Here is a 17,143-nt window from a genome sequence, read left to right as displayed (position 1 = left end):
AACGACAGCATGCAAAACTTCTCTCTGTGAAGCCACTTGTTTGCTTGTCACAAATCCAGAATGGGCCTGAACTAGTTCTTGTCGTTCTTGCGAACCAGGAAGAACCGGGAGTACAGACCTCTTCCTCTTTGAGACAGAGGTACGTCTTCTATCGCCCTTTTCCTTAACAGGATATCGGCCACCGCCTGGAGCTTGCACAGCTGAAACTGCGAGCTGACCGGAGGAATTGATGGAGGCGGGCTGGTGAACCGAAGACTGTATCCATTGCAAACAAATTCAGCACCCACCTGTCCTGAGTAATTTTTCTCCACTCTGCCAGAAAAAATTGAACGCTTCCCCCCACCGGAGCGGGTAACGGATGAAGGGGAAGTGACTGCTCAGGGTCGAGACCCGGCCGGGCCCTTGTTCGCTGTAGAGGACTGCTGTCCCCCTCTACCCTTCTGGCGCTTCTGGAAGGGTCTCCGGAACTGCTGCTGTTGTTGTTGCTGCTGTTCCGAAGACTGCCCTCGTCCTCTCCCCTGTGCACCGAACCGTCTCTGGAACGGGCGGTAGACTTTCTTTTCTTTGGGCTTCTCCAAGCCCACAGCCGTCAGGGTCTCTGCCTCTGCCTTCATGCGGGCCATCTCATCATGGCATGCTTTCCCCCGAGAAGGGCAGATTGGCCACCCGCTGCTGGGCCTCCGGCTTGGGTGATGGGAGCCTGAGCCAAGCATTGATCCCATGACAGTACCCATGGGCAGCCAAAAGAGAGACATCCGCAGCCGCGCTGATGACCTGGTTTGAAACCAGCATCCCCTCTTTGAGTATCTCCTGGAAGTCCTCCCTCTTGTCTAGTGGCAGGAGTTCCGTGAACTGTTGCAGGGAGTCTTAGAGGGCACGGTCATATCGCCCTAGTAACGCCGCATCGCTGGACGCCTTCATGGTCATGCACGCAGTCCCAAAAGCCTTCCTACCAGCTGAGTCGATCCACCGGCTTTCCTTATCGGGCGGTACAATGGAGGACGGGGACGTAGAATGTAACTTCCTGGCCGCCGTCACTATCACAGAGTCAGGTACCGGGTCTATCCGAGGGAAAGCCGGGTCCGAATCCGGGGCCCTGTACTTCTTCAGAAGTCTGGAGGGAGCGGCCTTCACCACCACTGGCGTAAGGAACAGCTCCTCCGCAGGCACTAGTGACAGGAGAAGGCGAGACAAATGCTTCTTGTGAAGCGTCTCAAATATCACGGACGTTGTGGGTGTTGGAGACGTCACCGTGATTCCCAATTCTGCAGCCCCCCTCAGGAGAACATCCTGGAACGTGCTGATGTCGTCCACCGGAGACACCCTTGTCCCCGGAGATTCCGACAAGGTCGGAGAATAGGTCCTGGTCGAGTCCGTGCGGGACCTCGATCCACGCCTCCTATGGCGACGTCTTAACCTGGTGGAGGATCTACGTCGACTCCTCGATCATCCTCTCCGTCCGGAGCGTGATTGTGATTTCCTCGGCTTTGGTCGATCCGCCGGTTCCACCGGGGCGGGCGACTTCGGCTTAGGGGTCCCCTTGGGAGGGGTTGGAAGCCTGGGAAGCGAGACCGACCTCGGAGGAACCGGAGGCGGCTTGTCTGCTGGTAGCTGAGGTCGAGGCATAGTTGGTAGAGGAGGAGGAGTAGGGTCCCTCGGAGGGAGTCCCCTCGGTAATGGAGGCGGGGGTGTAACCGGCCTCTGTGACGGAGTATACACCATGAAGTACACCGAACCCGGTGATCCGCCTTCCTTCCCAGCCTGGGACGTAGGCGAACCTCCCATGGCACCAGATCTCCTTCCCAGTCTCTTCGGCGTCGAAGAACGGCGACCGGACGGCGAGCGTCGGTCCCTCGACGGCGAGTGTCCTTTTCTCGACGTCGACCGTTTACCCCTCGACGGGGAATTCCTTCGCCTCGACGTCGACCTCGTTCGCCTCGACGGCGATCTCCTATGCCTCGACGACGACCTTCGACGCCGACCTCCTGCGCCTCGACGGCAAACTTCTTTTCGACGGCGAGGATCCCCTCGACGACGATCTTCTCCTTTTCGCCGATGGCAAACGGCGGTGTCGCCTCGACGGCGAGCGCCGACGCCGGGCCTTTCGACGTCGATCACTCGACGTAGACTCCGACGAGGACGAAATCGTCACCGGAGACCTCGACGGCGGTCTGTTCAGTTCCTTCGACGTCGAGCGTCGACGGCGCTTCGACCCAGAGCCCTGGGGAGATTGGGAACAGACTGTAGTCATCCCTCTCGACGTCGTAGTCAGTGCAATCGACCCAGACGGAGAATGGTGACGCTTGCTGGTCTTCCTGCCCCTGGGGAGCCCCCCAGAGGCCTCAGCACGGGCAGAGGAAGCCCCTCCAGACCCACCTTACGCCGTCAGCCTTCTTTCCTCACGGTCCTGAAGCCTGATCTTCTTTCTGTCCTTCAGGGTCCTGCCAGAGAAGCCCTGACAAATCCCACACTCCTCTGGGACATGGGAAGAGGGAAGGCAGAGGTAACACACCTCATGGGGATCTGATTTGGCCTTCTTCCTGGAGCACTCCGGGCATTTGTCAAATAATGCAGGCATATTTGACATCAAAAGAGTGCAAAAACCAAGAAGAAAGGCACCAAAGTACTTAGAAAGAACTCAACTTGACAAAAAGTGAAAAAATCACCAATAAACCCTTGAAAAGGGAGAGCTCAATTCTCCAGGGTCCTGCTTGCAGGAGCCGGAAAAAAGAACTGAAAGTAAAAGGGACCTGCAGTGCATTCTGGGATACTGTGAAGTTCTAGAAAGTTCTCTTAAAGGCACAGTATCCTGTTCTGAGCCACATAATGGCAGCCTATGGGGCTTGTCTGTCCATGTCTTCCTCTCTATCATTCCAGAGGGATTTTGCTGTTAAAGCAAGGGAAATCTGGACAGGCTTTGCGGTTTGTGGATTTTTGGTGGAATTTCTAGTTGAAGTACTGGACAGTGTAGCCTGTGGATATAGGCTGCATTATCTGTCTTTAATTCTCTCTTAAGTGTCTGTGCAGTTCTGCATTTTTCGACACCGTAAGAGATTATTTTTGATTGGTCCGGGGTCCACGCACATGGGCGGGACTATTCACTAGATTATGACTATAACAGAGATGCCCTACTACAGAAAGGTCCATTAAAACTGTCCTTTGGCTGTTTTAGCTGAAAATGCGAGGATCTTATTTCTGAAGTGGGTTGCTAGAATGCTCAGGCAAGAGCTGCGAGAAATTTAGGATTAATGGCTCTGAACAATAAGCAAAAAAAGCTTGAATAAAATGTTGACCACTGGGAGGGGAGAACAGACAGCTCAAATGAAGACTGTAAGAACATGGCAGGCAGTGGACATTACAATGGAAATTTAATAGCTCCAGGTGATCACGCCATATGACAATTTGTGGAAAGGACTGGAGAACATTAAAGAGTAAATATTTAAGTTTGATGATTTGTTATGCTACTTTAATGGGCCTACGAGAGCTCTGTTCCCTTTTGTTACCTTATTGTTTTCAATGTATTCTATTTATTGTATCGACAGTGACGTGAATAAATATATTAAGCAAGGACCTGCTGGGGAGGTCTGTCAAATTAATCTGTTCTGATTTCTCAATCCATAAAACGGGCATAAAAATCACAAATTAAGGCAAGATGCAAGTAAAAACAAATATTTTGCTGCTTCCAGTATGCATGTATTAGATGGTACATGTTAGGCTGTATTTATCAAGTATGCATGCTGTGATAAGCTGCTTAGAGTAAATTGGTGGATTGCAAACACTAATAGACATCAGTAAATAGTTACGTTCACATTGGCAGGTGGGATACGAAATAAGTGGTGGCACACACATGACATATTTTTAACCCTTTATTTACTGATGCATATCGCATAGGAACATATTGTAATCCTCCACATAAACACAGCAATGAACGCTCTGAGCGCCGCAATTAGACAACAATAGCCATGAACCTAGACCCACAATTAGACAACAATAGCCATAAACCTAGAAGGATACGTGGAAGAGACGAGAGTAGGGTCAAAGAAGTCAGGACACAGCCCAAATTCATTGTAAATGCGAAAGCCTGACCATTCTCGTTTAAAAATAAATGCACGAGAAAGAGTATGTAACAGGAGCATGTCGAACGAAAGCAGAAAAACATGCATGTCCTAAACAAAACGTACCCATCAAGGGGGATCTCTTTTCCACAGCTCTGAAGACGTCCCTGGCTGCATCAGCTTCAGAAAACAAACATTGGCAAAGCCAATGGATTTCACCACTACAGACCCATTGGCTTTGTCAATGCTTTCAACATCCGCAAAAAGACAATATGAAAAGTGTTACGAAGTGCATTTTTTAAGCAAGGTGCAGTCGGACAGGAAATTGCAGCTCCTGTGCTCAAAAGAATAACAAAGAAAAAAATATATGCAATGGGGAAAAACAGTGAAGTAGTCAGGGGGAAATAAGTGCCGACGAGTGGTAGGAGCAGCAGAGAGGAGGGAGCAATAAAGGTGCCAGGTTCACGGGGCCTCTGCAGAACTCAACACAGAACAGAGAAGCAGGCCAGGTGCTGCTATCAGACTCACGCTGCCCCACCCCCGCCATCTTGATAACTGGCAAGAGAGCGGCCCCAGCACCTAAAATGCGGACTATGGAAAAAATAGAGTTTGGCGAGTCTTGCCAGAGAAAAGAAAGGTGTGGCTCACAAACACTATTTTTTCAATATTGTAACTTTTTCGTAAGCAGCGTAGCACACTGCCTGTGCGGCACTGATAATGAAAAGTGTATACAATTCAAACACGCAGCCACGGACAGAAAGCAGCACTGGAGGAGAACGAGAGGCAATTTACTCGCCAGAGAAACACTTCAAAGAAAAAAGCAACGCGCACTCCAGATTATGGAAATTGCTGAAAGGAAGCATCAAGAAATCCCACCTGCGTTAACAAAGACTTCTAGCAAATACACTGATGAGGGAGAGGAAGAGAGACACAAGCACTCACCACTGCTGCTGCATGGATCCAATTGTCTGCAAGTAGTCCCTAAACAAAACTAACAAAGCCAGACAGCGAAATAAAACAGTAGTTTGTCAGTGCCTCTTACTATAAAAACGTAAGTGATGCATTGGATCAACAGCCAACAGAAACAAAGAGAACAACAGGAACGCCAGACTTAGACAAATCACAAGGGGCAGGAGAAATTCCACTGACTTTGAGCCAACATACAGATTACTTTATGACTCGCTGAGACAGTGCATGCAGCGCATGCGCTGCCAAGCCGAGACCTAAAAATGAATGGGAACTGGAAGTATGGGTCAACGCAACCTTCCAGAAAATCCCATGGGCTTGAAGGACCGATCATTCAACCAATGGCTAACCTTGAAAACTATGATTCGATGGCCAAAGAGGGCTCAATCAAAATACACTCTCTCTCCTAATTCTAATATGTATATATTGTTATAGATCATGATAACGTGAGGGTTGACACGCAAATACATCCACAGCAAGACCTAAATATATCACATGGCAGAAAGCTACAGAATACTGCAACATCCCCCATAGAAAACAATGGCAATGAGGAAATAAATGAACACCCTGTAGGAACAAATATTACATTAATTACATTATTTTGACATTTGAAATATGTGTCTTAAAATTATACAATTATTAAATATTTTAATTATTTTAAAAGCGAATAATAACTTTACACTCTTAAATCCTGTTGCAGGATGCTCCGCCCCTGATGTGTGGCTGGAGGCATGCAAGTCTAAACCTAACTGTAAATCTACAGATTAGTGATTAGAAAAAGTGTACACTTAAACCGAGGTGTAGTAGTAAACATACATATACCTTCTCTCCCAACTAGTGGACCCAACAAATGGATGCTCTTTAACACCTTGAACGCTATGGGGATTTTTCCCCTGTGCTGGAAAATCTGCAGATGCACTTTACGTGACGAGCTGGGCTCGTCATGAGCGTAGCAGGAGGCTACTGCATGACGAGCCCAGCTCGTCATGAGCGTCGAAGGGGTTAAGACACTGGAGAGTGGGTGAAGGGACTATTATGGTGCTGAAGAAAGTTAAATGCTACTTACAGCAAGCATTGGCATAGCCAATAGGTCTCGCCTTTGGGGCCTTATAAGTGTTTAATTATCCAGCACAATATCCTTGGTGAAACATCATCAACTGTTGCATAGCTAAACACTTATAAGGTCCCAAATGCGCAACCTATTGGCTATTCCAATGCTTGTTTAAATAAACTCCTGCTTTCGCAGAACCCTCAAAATCATGTGCTTCAAAGCTATGCATTTATGCCAATATCTTAAGATACAAACAGTCCACCATACTCTCGAACTTCAGAAGACTGAAAAACAACAATTCATCCCACTAAAAGGTGTTCTGAAAACTGTTGAATTAAATAGTAGCAATAAACAGGTGTCCCCATTTTGACTTCTCTCACTGACAGCGCATTAACTACTCCTAGATCTGCCTGTCCGTCCATTTTCTCTCTTCTGATGTCAAGCACTCATTGGTTTGAGAGTATTCAATCCACATCCAGCACCATACCTATCCACTGAATACATCCACAGAAAAGTTTGTGCACCAGTTGTGCAAGGTGAAGTGTGAGACAACTGGTGTTTCGTCATATGTTGGATTTGAGATCCAACTCTATCTACCAGGATGTGACAATTTAACACCCCAGTCACTTCGCTTAGTAAAAAGAAAATGGCGAACCTGGTAGCCGCTGAATGCACCATTCTAATCATTCCCTAATTCTCTGTGTGATTTCTGCAAAAAACGAAGCTGCTGAACCTTTGCCGCAAAACCCAGCTCAGCATACGCACAAGTCCCAAAAAGTAATTTAAAAACTTGAAATCTCATGGATGCATGATCCTCCTCACTTGAAAAACAACCAGTGCGGGATTCATCTCAGGCAGCCCTCTCACAGGGCATCCATACCAATAGCGAAGTAACAAATTACTCGTTTGTGCTAAGCCATAATTACTGCACCCGAAGATCTTAGGACCTGTCGTTGTCTAAGGTAATATGTTCATGTAACCTACTGTGTCAGTGCAAGATAGCGGGTTGTGCTGCGTGCAAGGAGCAGCAGAAAATATGTTAGAATGAGGTAAATGAAAAGCAATATGCATCCAGGAAAAAGGAGGTCGATATTATGGAACACATGGCGAGGAGGGAGGGCGAGAGAGAGTGAAAGGGAAAGATGCTGCCACTCTGTCTCTAAAGTGTTCTTAAGAATGGTCCCAGCTCTGCCACTCTGCTTTGAGATACTAGACATCCGGATGTGCCAACGCTCTCTCTCAGTAAAGCACTGTTGAATTCAGCTTTTATGAAGATTCAGTAGGCTATTTTACGCTGCAGTGGTGTCTCGTCAAAAAAAGTGTTAAAATGGTTGTCAGTTGTCACATAACACCTCTAGTCTCTACCCACATTAATATGCGTTTCATTTAGCAGTGTTCATCAAAATAAGGTTTGTATTTTAATTAAAACATCCAGTGTGCAGGTATTCCCTCTCTACTGAACCAGACTCCTAACGACAAGTGGAGGAGGGGCTGAGCCACAATCCATCTGTTTAAAAGCACAGCACTCTGCAAAGGGATGTTTAGATTGTACAGCCGTGAGTTCATACTTCAACTACGTCCCTTCACACAGGCACAGTACATATTATTTACCAGGCATACTGTGCATGCCTCAGGAAGCACAGCATACCTCTGAAAATTAGACTGTCAGGGTGCTCATCAGTGCACTTCTTTGCCCAACCAGAATTCACCCAGAGCAGCAGGGGTGAGATCCTTAGACTGGTCCCAGCATCTGATAGGACCGGAGGACCAGCGCTGACATACGCTGGGACATGGCACGTCGTAAGTCTTAATGTACATCCTGTCCCCTCTGCCCTGTCCAGTTCCTCGTTTGCAGTGTCGTAATCATGTGTTGATTGCTACTAAGTCCAGATACAGATTCCTACTCCACTGTTGCCATGGAGGAGTCGCCATCAGAGGCAGCAAGATAGGTAAAAGAAAAATCCAATGTTGTTGCTCTGGACATGTGAGTGAGTGCATAAAGTGTGTGTGTGACAACATGTGAGTGTGATTGGGTATGAGTGGAAATCAGTGAGGGAAGGAGAGTGTCTGAGTGTGATTGTGTGCATTGGAATGAGACTCTGTGCGAGCGTGTGTAACAGTGAGAGTGAGTGAAAGTGAGTATGAGTGAGACTGAGTGAAAAAGGATTGCGAAATCAAGAGTGAGTGTAACGAGTATGACTGAAGTAGTGGGACTTAGAATGAATAGCCATGAGCGTGTGTTTGTGAGTGAGAGTGTGTAAGTAGGTTTATATGAATGAGTGGCTATGAGTGAGAGGCGAAGTGTGAATGGGAGCAAGTTAGAATGGGAAAGTGTGAGTGATTTAGAGTGTGGGTTATGCCTGAGAGTTTGCCATTGGTTTTGGCCTACTCAAGGGAATACTTGCCTTACTTAGGACCCCAAGCGGTACAAAAGGGGGTGGTGATGGACGGAGCATCTGAATCAATCAAACACTCACACCCAGTCAAAAGATCTGGGTTTAATCCATCACTGTTCTTTATCCCACTCTGCCACCCCAGTTCAGACATGGCTATATGCAAATCAGTCTGACCCTGTGCCTCATGGGAAAAGTCCAGCCCGAACTGCCAAGCCATGTCTTCCCTGGACCGGAAACAAGCTTCCGAGGACCGGTTTCTGGCATTCCAGCCGTCTTCAGCCCGGCTTGCTTGAATCCAGTGGCAAAGTGAGCAAGGGACTCACGTCTGAGCATACCCTGCCACACTTATGGCGGCCAAAAGCGGTACTTAGAACCCCAGCAATATGCTGGCCCTGGCATGCTACACTCGATTCTTGGCACAATGGAGGACATGCATGGTAATATGTGGTTTTGGCATACAGAAGACGATTCATTCTCAATTTACAAGGACCACATAGCAATTCTGAAAAAAATAGGGTCCCCGCCTGCGAAGCTTCGTAGGCTTGGCACATCATGAAAGTCCTGGGATATTTCACAAGTGCCTATTCAAAGCTTTTAGCAGATGTATGTGAAAATTATGCTCTAAAATGCATCTTTTGACATCATTTTCTTTGAAATGTTCTCGGGGGGAAGAGAGTCATCCTCCCGCCCCAACAAGCCAAGCCCGGTGGAAGTTATTAGGCTCCAGGTGACACAGTTTGTAAATGGGGCAGGCTGGTGTTGTGACAATGGCCTCAGCTTGTGTGAAATGTCCTGTGTCTCCAAACTGCTTTATGATACAGTGAGAAGCAGCAGAGCTTAGCTGAAAAAAAGTTAGTCAACACAATACTAAACAAAATTAGACCTAATGGAGCGCCAGGACTCAATTGTCTGCCAGGCTCTCTTTTCAGGCAAGACACAGACTTCTGGACTGAAAACTTGACTGTGCTATATGCCGAATGTCGAATGACAGGGAATGTACCGGACTCTTGTCGAGGGTCGCTTCTCCACCCCATTTATAAGAAAGGGCTGAAATCAAATCCATTAAATTACCGCATGATTGCTCTCCTTGACATCGAGGGGAAGGCCTACGCAAGCACCTTACTAATGGAGCTTTCTAACTGGGTCAGTAAGGAAGGCCTTCTGCCCTTTTATCAAACAGGGTTTAGACCATGAGCCTCAACAGTGGATAACATCATAGCGCTCTCATATCTAACATATAAGGCAGTGGCATGAAAATCTCTTCCCATCTTTGCCTGCTTTATTGATTACACTGCGGCATTTGATGGCGTCGACCGCTCCATTCTCTGGCAGAAATTGGCAAGCTGTAACATCGACCCACTTCTATTAAAAGCAATCATATCTCTATATTCAAATAAGTGGGTTAGAATTAAATTGTCAAACACAGCAGCTACAGAGAAAATTGACACCAATCGCGGCTTGAAGCAAGGATGCGTTTTAGCCCCGATGTTATTCAATTTATACACCGCAGATATGGGCAAAGCCTTGATGGGAGCATCACTAGCAACACCTCGTCTTGGGTACACCAAGATTCAATTATTGCAGTATGCCAATGATTTGGTATTATTAGATCATACTAAAATCGGACTTCAAAAAGCCTTAACGTCTCTGAGTATTTACAATGCAAAGAACAAACTGATTGTGAATGCAGCTAAATCAAAATTTATAATATTTGGGCCTTTTCCGAAAAAAATAACGACAAAATGGAGGATAGGACAGTTGATGCTGGATTGCACACGACAATACAACTATTTGGGAGTTTGGCTTTGTCAGACAGGGCGCCCAGGAGTACACCTGGACAAATTACGGGCAAAAGGGAAATGTATTACATATGCCCTTGGGAAACTGCATGCAATTTTACACAGCCCTACGACAAACGCAATCCAAAGAGTATTAAGGGAAAAGTTAATACCATCATTGAATTATGCTCAGCAGGCTTTCCCAGGAAAATTATCAAGCACCCTGGAAAAAATCCATTGTTCGGCTGAAATCTAGCATAAAGAATATTTTTCTGGAAGCAATGAATCCGTGGTCAAATATTCTTTCCTCTGCCAAAGAAGTCTTGAACCTTGCTGTGGACAATTGGGACCCCGAAATAATCAACTATGCCGCCATTAAAAGTGCAACAAAACGACAAGTCCGACTCTGCTCACGCATAACTGATTTGGAAGCATTGGAATTAAGAGGCTTTCACGAGTCTCTAAAACTCATGCAGCTGATACAGACTCCGAAACCCCACCTCACCCAAGCAGTGGGCAAGGAAGCAGTTAACAGGATTTTAGCGCTCCGATTACACCCTCTGCCCCTTAAAGAGCTTTACTCTATGAGGACATCTGAGACAATGCACTCTGAGTGCCGTTTATATAAATACAAACAAGAGAGTTTCGCACATATCCTGTTTTGCTGCCCGGGGTTGTCCACGGAGCGCAACCGCTATTTAAAACCAATTTTATTAAGACAAGGAATGAGAACGATAAAGGAGGCCGTCTACTATCTATTCACAATGGAAACAGTGAAAGATATGGCTGTGTTCAGCAAATTTATCCAACAGACACGCTGGAAGCTGATGGCCCCGCACAGCTAGCCCACCGGCCGCCAACCGCCATTCCAGTGAGATTTATCGCCCCATGGAGAAATGGATTAATGAACTTAGTTTTTAAACATGTTTTTACTCATTTTTTAAGTTCTTTCTTTATCATTGATATGATAATAATGTTTTGAAGTTTGATGCCCTATTTAATGGTTTTGAGTAACCAAAAATAAAGTTTTATTCATTCATACAGTGAGAATGAAGTGCTCTTTGGGATGCAAATGATTTGAATATTCTTACGTAGGTTTCTGTGAAGTCTACCAATTAGGCTTTGTGTGAAAGGTGACATGTATTGCGCATTCGTAAAGTGCTTTTGCAACACACTTTTTAAGGAGGGCAATTAACCCTCGTGCCTGTGGAGGACTTTGCGGCACCGTTCTGTAGCCGGCTCAGTGAAACTCCTCCTCTTCTGATAATGTGCCATTTTTCAGATGGTAAGCGTCGATTTCAAGGGAAGCTATTGACTTGCAGCTGCGCCTCCCTTCTGAAATATTAATAGACGCTTTCCATAAGACTGCAGAATGGACCGGAAACCCATCAGTTTTAATCCTAGCAGTCTGAGGACGACTACTCTCCACGGTCGCTCGGAATCCGAGCGAGCAGAAGTTTTTCGGAAGACAGTACAGCTGAAGCTTTTATAGCTTTTATAGCTGTTATAGCTTACAATTAGTGCCCTGGGGTGACTGGGTGCGGCGCGAGCTGCAGTGAAATGAAAGAACCAAAGTTCCTGAGTCTGGAAAAACAGGTTTGGTTTCAAGTTCCTGCGCTTTTATTGACTACGAGTCTGAACACGGGCGGCCTGGGACGTTGATTTAAGTGGATATCATCCAAACCAAAACAATGAAAATTAAAACAAACATTGGCCGCACGACACAGGAAGCTTGTAATAAGAGAAGCTGACGAGAAGGGAGTGGGAGACGGGTGGGGCTAGGGGAGTGGAGTCACGCACTGTAAGGCTTAATGAGCCATTCCAGAAAGCCAGATGGCCTGTGCACGTCCACGCGCGCATAACCGCACGCTGAAGGACGGCAAAAGCCTTTGGGTAGCAATTTGAAAACCCAGTTACTAAATGTCTCGCCAGAGTAGCGCATGCACTGGCTCAGGCGAGACCTAAAAAGGCTGTTAGCAAAAGGCACAGACCTAGACCGTGTACCCCTTCCACTAAGGTGACAATCAAACCACATCCTCAAGAAAGCAGCGACCTTCAAGTTGTGACCCACCAAATTAAAAGGGCTATATTCCATATAAGAATGTGACTGAACCCTTAAAGGAGCAGCACACGTAACAGACAAGAGGCACAGAGCACCAACAGCTCATAATCCACACCTCCATGGCATCCGCATCACAAAGAAAGTTTTGACCTTGTGGTGCTTTTGTGTTCACATGTGGATGGATGACAGTACTCTTGTTCACATGTGTATGCTAACCACGATGGGGCTTGGATTCAAGCTTCCAAGTTTGTGATGAACTGGAGGAATAAGATTGGTAAATCAGGTAGATTGCTGCACACAGCTACATTGGTGTGTAGTTTCTGGGAGAGATACTTCAATTGAAAACTCTTCATGCTGGCTTGGGCAGTTTTGAAAGTTGCAAGAAGTGTACACGCAATACAATCAAAGGGACCCCTTTGAATCTGCTATGGTATGAAAAGCTGATCTTTAGTTCAGTGCTCCTACTACTATGGCAAAACTCCACCTAGATAGGTAATTATGACAAGCCAACACTGAAACATATTTAAAAATTTGACTGCGACAGTAAGAGCATCCACCGCCAAATATTACTTGTGAGGTCGTAGACTCCCCGGTAATACACAGGAGCTAACTGTTCATCTACTGTCATTGTGGCTACGAGTGTAATGACACTATGTGGGTGGACTTTAGTCATTAAAGACCACCTGCACATTGTCCCAACCTGCCAGAATGAACTGCAGCACTGGGCAGAAATCTAATACAATTTGCTCAGTTCAGAGAGAATCCCACATCCTTCAACTGTTTGCAAGACCCTTGCAGGTGGCTTTTTAATAGGAGTTTCTTTAACACATGCTAGCAGTTGAAGTAGCAAAACATGTGCCCTCAAGTAATGAGGTACATTGAAAGTAATGTCACTCAGGCCAATATCTGGACACAAGGGAGAGCATTAAATAGTAATACCACTCCAAGAATTCGAAATGTAAAACTCCGCCGTGGCAATGTAGCTCATGGACAAGTCCAGGAAAGACCTAGGGTGGGTCACATTATTTACATCTAACTCAAATTACCTTGAATAGCAGCTCCATACTGAATTCTCTGTGATTCATTTTCACTGTGGCTCATTTTATAGCAATGGAAACTGTAGATGGTGCATCGTGACTTAGGACAAGAAGAGGTGAGGGAGAGTAGTTTGAGAAAGGCAAGGAGAACCACAATGAAATGAACTGGAGCATTACCAATCCATGTTAATTCATGAAATTAATATAGCCGACCTTTGAATACTACAAATATCAACACTTCAGTTTAATATTTGTTCCTTACAAGGATCCTCGTATAATGGATTCTTCTTTTAGACACATATTACTATTCACGATGCATCAATATTTGCAAATGTCAGTAACAATTAAAACTATTGAGAGGAAAAAAAGAAAAGACTTAAACAAAAAAAACTATCACACACGAAGGTGAAGAACACACACCTGTATTAACATGGCAGCGTCTTTCAACTGTTTGTACTTCTGTTGTTGAACTGTTCGAGCACGGTGTGCCTTGAAATGAATCTGGATTGTCATGGCGGACGCCTTGTACTTCAGGAACGCCGTTCTCTGGGTATATCCTCGCCACAGCGCCTACATAAAGGTAGGTTATTTTTTTAAAGAAAAAAGATTTGGCATCAATAAGCAAGGTCTGCAATGATAAAATGGGTATGTTTCACTTCATTTTCAAAACTCTTGAGCTAATGTCTTGGTCAAACATAAAAGTGGCAACTATAAGCCATTAGTGAATTGTGTGCCTAGCAAAAGAATAGCACCGTCTTTCACATACATACTTCTAGTACGCCTACTTGTAATTGAAAAACGTGCTTAAATAAGGAAAGTACAAGAAATAACAAATGATCTTACATTTTACAGTGACAAGCGGCAGCACGGCTTCTGCTGCCAGTCCTCTGCCCATCACCTAAATCTTTTGCTCCAAAAAACAGAAAATGCATTCTGGCATTTCTTTTAAACTGATAAGCAAATTATTTAATTACACTGATTGAAAGCTCCTTTACGGCAGATATGTTTTTCAACTGTTTCTACCCGAAACATGAGAATATTGTTGCCTCATAAGGCAATGCCCTAGTTTCACCATTACTCAGAGCAACAAGAAATACAGCGTGAAGCCTGCACTTCAAAAGACTAAAGAATAGCATAACAAAAGCCCAAGGAAGGTGCCAAGAATGGAAAATTAAGTTTACAGCTCACTCATTTTCGAACAGGAAGACTTTCTAACAGGAAGACTTTCGAACAGGAAGACTTTTCTCCAATTAAAAGACACAATTGATGGACGGAATGCAGAACAAATCAAACCATTCACCCCCAGTCAAGAGATCTTTGGTGGTTTTGCTTTGTTCGCCCTAAATTGCCAGGGTATGCCCAGGCGTGGGTCCCTTGCTCACTTTGCCACTGGATTCAAGCTAGCCTGGCTGATGACGGCTGATTAGCCAGGCACAGAATCAGACTGATTTGCATGTGGCCATGTCTGAACTGAGGTGGTGGAGTGAGCTAAAAAATGATGATGGATTAAACCTAGATCAGTGGACTGGGGATGAGTGCTTGCAATGTTCAACACTCCGTCCATCTCCTTTGGTTTTGCTTTGTTCGCCCTAAGTTGGCAGGGAGGCCCAGACATGGGTTCCTTGCTCACTTTGCCACTGGATTCAAGCTAGCCTGGCTGATGACGGCTGATTAGCCAGAAACCGGTCCCACGATGCTTGTTTTCGGTCCAGGGAAGACATGCTTGGCAGTTTGGGCTGGACTGTTCCCATGAGGCACAGGGTCAGACTAATTTGCATATGGCCATGTCTGAACTGGGGTGGCAGAGTGAGCTAAAGAATGATGATGGATCATCCCCTTTGGTTTTGCTTTTTTCCAATTATGTCAATTACCCGAGGATCCATTAATCTGCTTCCCCCCCCCCCCCCCCCCAATGGCATTGCACTAGAATGCTTTTCAAGTGAATGTTTTTTCGATGCATTCACTTACATCCCTCTAGAAACAAAGGAAGAAGTGGATGCACCTATATCACCGAAATATATTTCCAACTGACCAAAAATATTTTTAACAAGCATTGGCAAAGTAAATAGGTCTCGCCTATCGGTGAGCTATTTGCTTTGGCAATCGGGTGAGGCTAGAGAACGGGACGTTGGGAGGGGCTAGAGAACGGAAGGGATAGAAGGAACAGGAGCGGGTGGGAGGGGGATAGAAGGAACAGGGGACAAGACACAGGTGGGTGGGAGGTAGGAGAAGGAACGGGGATTTGGAAAAGGAACAGGGGCGGGTGGGGGGGGGAGAAGGAACAGGGGGGGGAGAAGGAACAGGGGCGGGTGGGGGGGGGAGAAGGAACAGGGGCGGGTGGGGGGGGGAGAAGGAACAGGGGCGGGTGGGAGGGGGAGAAGGAACAGGGGCGGGTGGGAGGGGGAGAAGGAACAGGGGCGGGTGGGAGGGGGAGAAGGAACAGGGGCGGGTGGGAGGGGGAGAAGGAACAGGGGCGGGTGGGAGGGGGAGAAGGAACAGGGGGGGTGAGAGGGGAGAAGGAACAGGGGCGGGTGGGAGGGGGAGAAGGAACAGGGGCGGGTGGGAGGGGGAGAAGGAACAGGGGCGGGAGGGAGGGGGAGAAGGAACAGGGGCGGGAGGGAGGGGGAGAAGGAACAGGGGCGGGAGGGAGGGGGAGAAGGAACTGGGGCGGGTGGGAGGGGGAGAAGGAACTGGGGCGGGTGGGCAGGGGAGAAGGAACTGGGGCGGGTGGGAGGGAGGGGAGAAGGAACAGGGGCGGGTGGGAGGGAGGGGAGAAGGAACAGGGGCGGGTGGGAGGGAGGGGAGAAGGAACAGGGGCGGGTGGGAGGGGGAGAAGGAACAGGGGCGGGTGGGAGGGGGAGAAGGAACAGGGGCGGGTGGGAGGGGGAGAAGGAACAGGGGCGGGTGGGAGGGGGAGAAGGAACAGGGGCGGGTGGGAGGGGGAGAAGAAACATGGGCCGATGGGACGGGGTGAAGGAACATGGGCCGATGGGACGGGGTGAAGGAACATGGGCGGTGGGGGGGAGGAACAGGGGCGGGTGGTGGGGGGGGAGGAACAGGGGCGGGTGGTGGGGGGGGAGGAACAGGGGCGGTGGGAGTAGGACGAGGAACAGGGGCGGTGGGAGTAGGACGAGGAACAGGGGCGGGTGGGAGTAGGACGAGGAACAGGGGCGGGTGGGAGTAGAAGAAGGACGGGTGGGAGTTGGAGAGGGACGTGGGGAGTTGGAGAAGGAACAGGGGCGGGTGGGAGTAGGAGAAGGAACAGGGGCGGGTGGGAGTAGGAGAAGGAACAGGGGCGGGTGGGAGTAGGAGAAGGAACAGGGGCGGGTGGGAGTAGGAGAAGGAACAGGGGCGGGTGGGAGGGGGAGAAGGAACAGGGGCGGGTGGGAGGGGGAGTAGGAGAAGGAACAGGGGCGGGTGGTAGGGGGAGTAGGAGAAGAGACAGGGGCGGGTGGGATTAGGGAGTAGGAGAAGGTACAGGGGCGGGTGTGACAGGGGGAGAAGTAACGGGAGGGGGAGAAGGAACAGGAGCGGCTGGTAGGGGGAGTAGGAGAAGGAACAGTGGCGGGTGGTAGGGGGAGTAGGAGAATAGACCGGGGCGGGTGGCAGAGTGAGAAGGAACAGGGGAGGGGGAGGGTAAGAAGGAACAGGGGCGGGTGGGGGGGGAAAAAGGAACAGGGGCGGGTGGGGGGGGAAAAAGGAACAGGGGCGGGTGGGGGGGGAAAAAGGAACAGGGGCGGGAGGGAGGGGAAAAAGGAACAGGGGCGGGTGGGTGGGAGGGGAAAAAGTAACAGGGGC

At 47.8% G+C, this 17,143-nt stretch overlaps 1 protein-coding gene across 1 annotated transcript in view; it reads right to left on the bottom strand.

The window, feature by feature from the left end:
* Window positions 1–17,143, bottom strand: part of ASPM (assembly factor for spindle microtubules) — a 453,390-nt gene that overhangs the window by 168,942 nt on the left and 267,305 nt on the right. Inside the window, exon 20 of the mRNA XM_078644067.1 lies at window positions 13,766–13,915. Coding sequence (XP_078500193.1) covers window positions 13,766–13,915 — 150 coding nt within the window. The remainder of the gene's footprint in view (window positions 1–13,765; window positions 13,916–17,143) is intronic.

The sequence above is a fragment of the Lissotriton helveticus genome, chromosome 1_1 (assembly GCF_964261635.1).
Source record: "Lissotriton helveticus chromosome 1_1, aLisHel1.1, whole genome shotgun sequence".
Lineage (NCBI taxonomy): Eukaryota > Metazoa > Chordata > Amphibia > Caudata > Salamandridae > Lissotriton > Lissotriton helveticus.
This window is presented reverse-complemented; position numbering and strand designations above follow the sequence as displayed.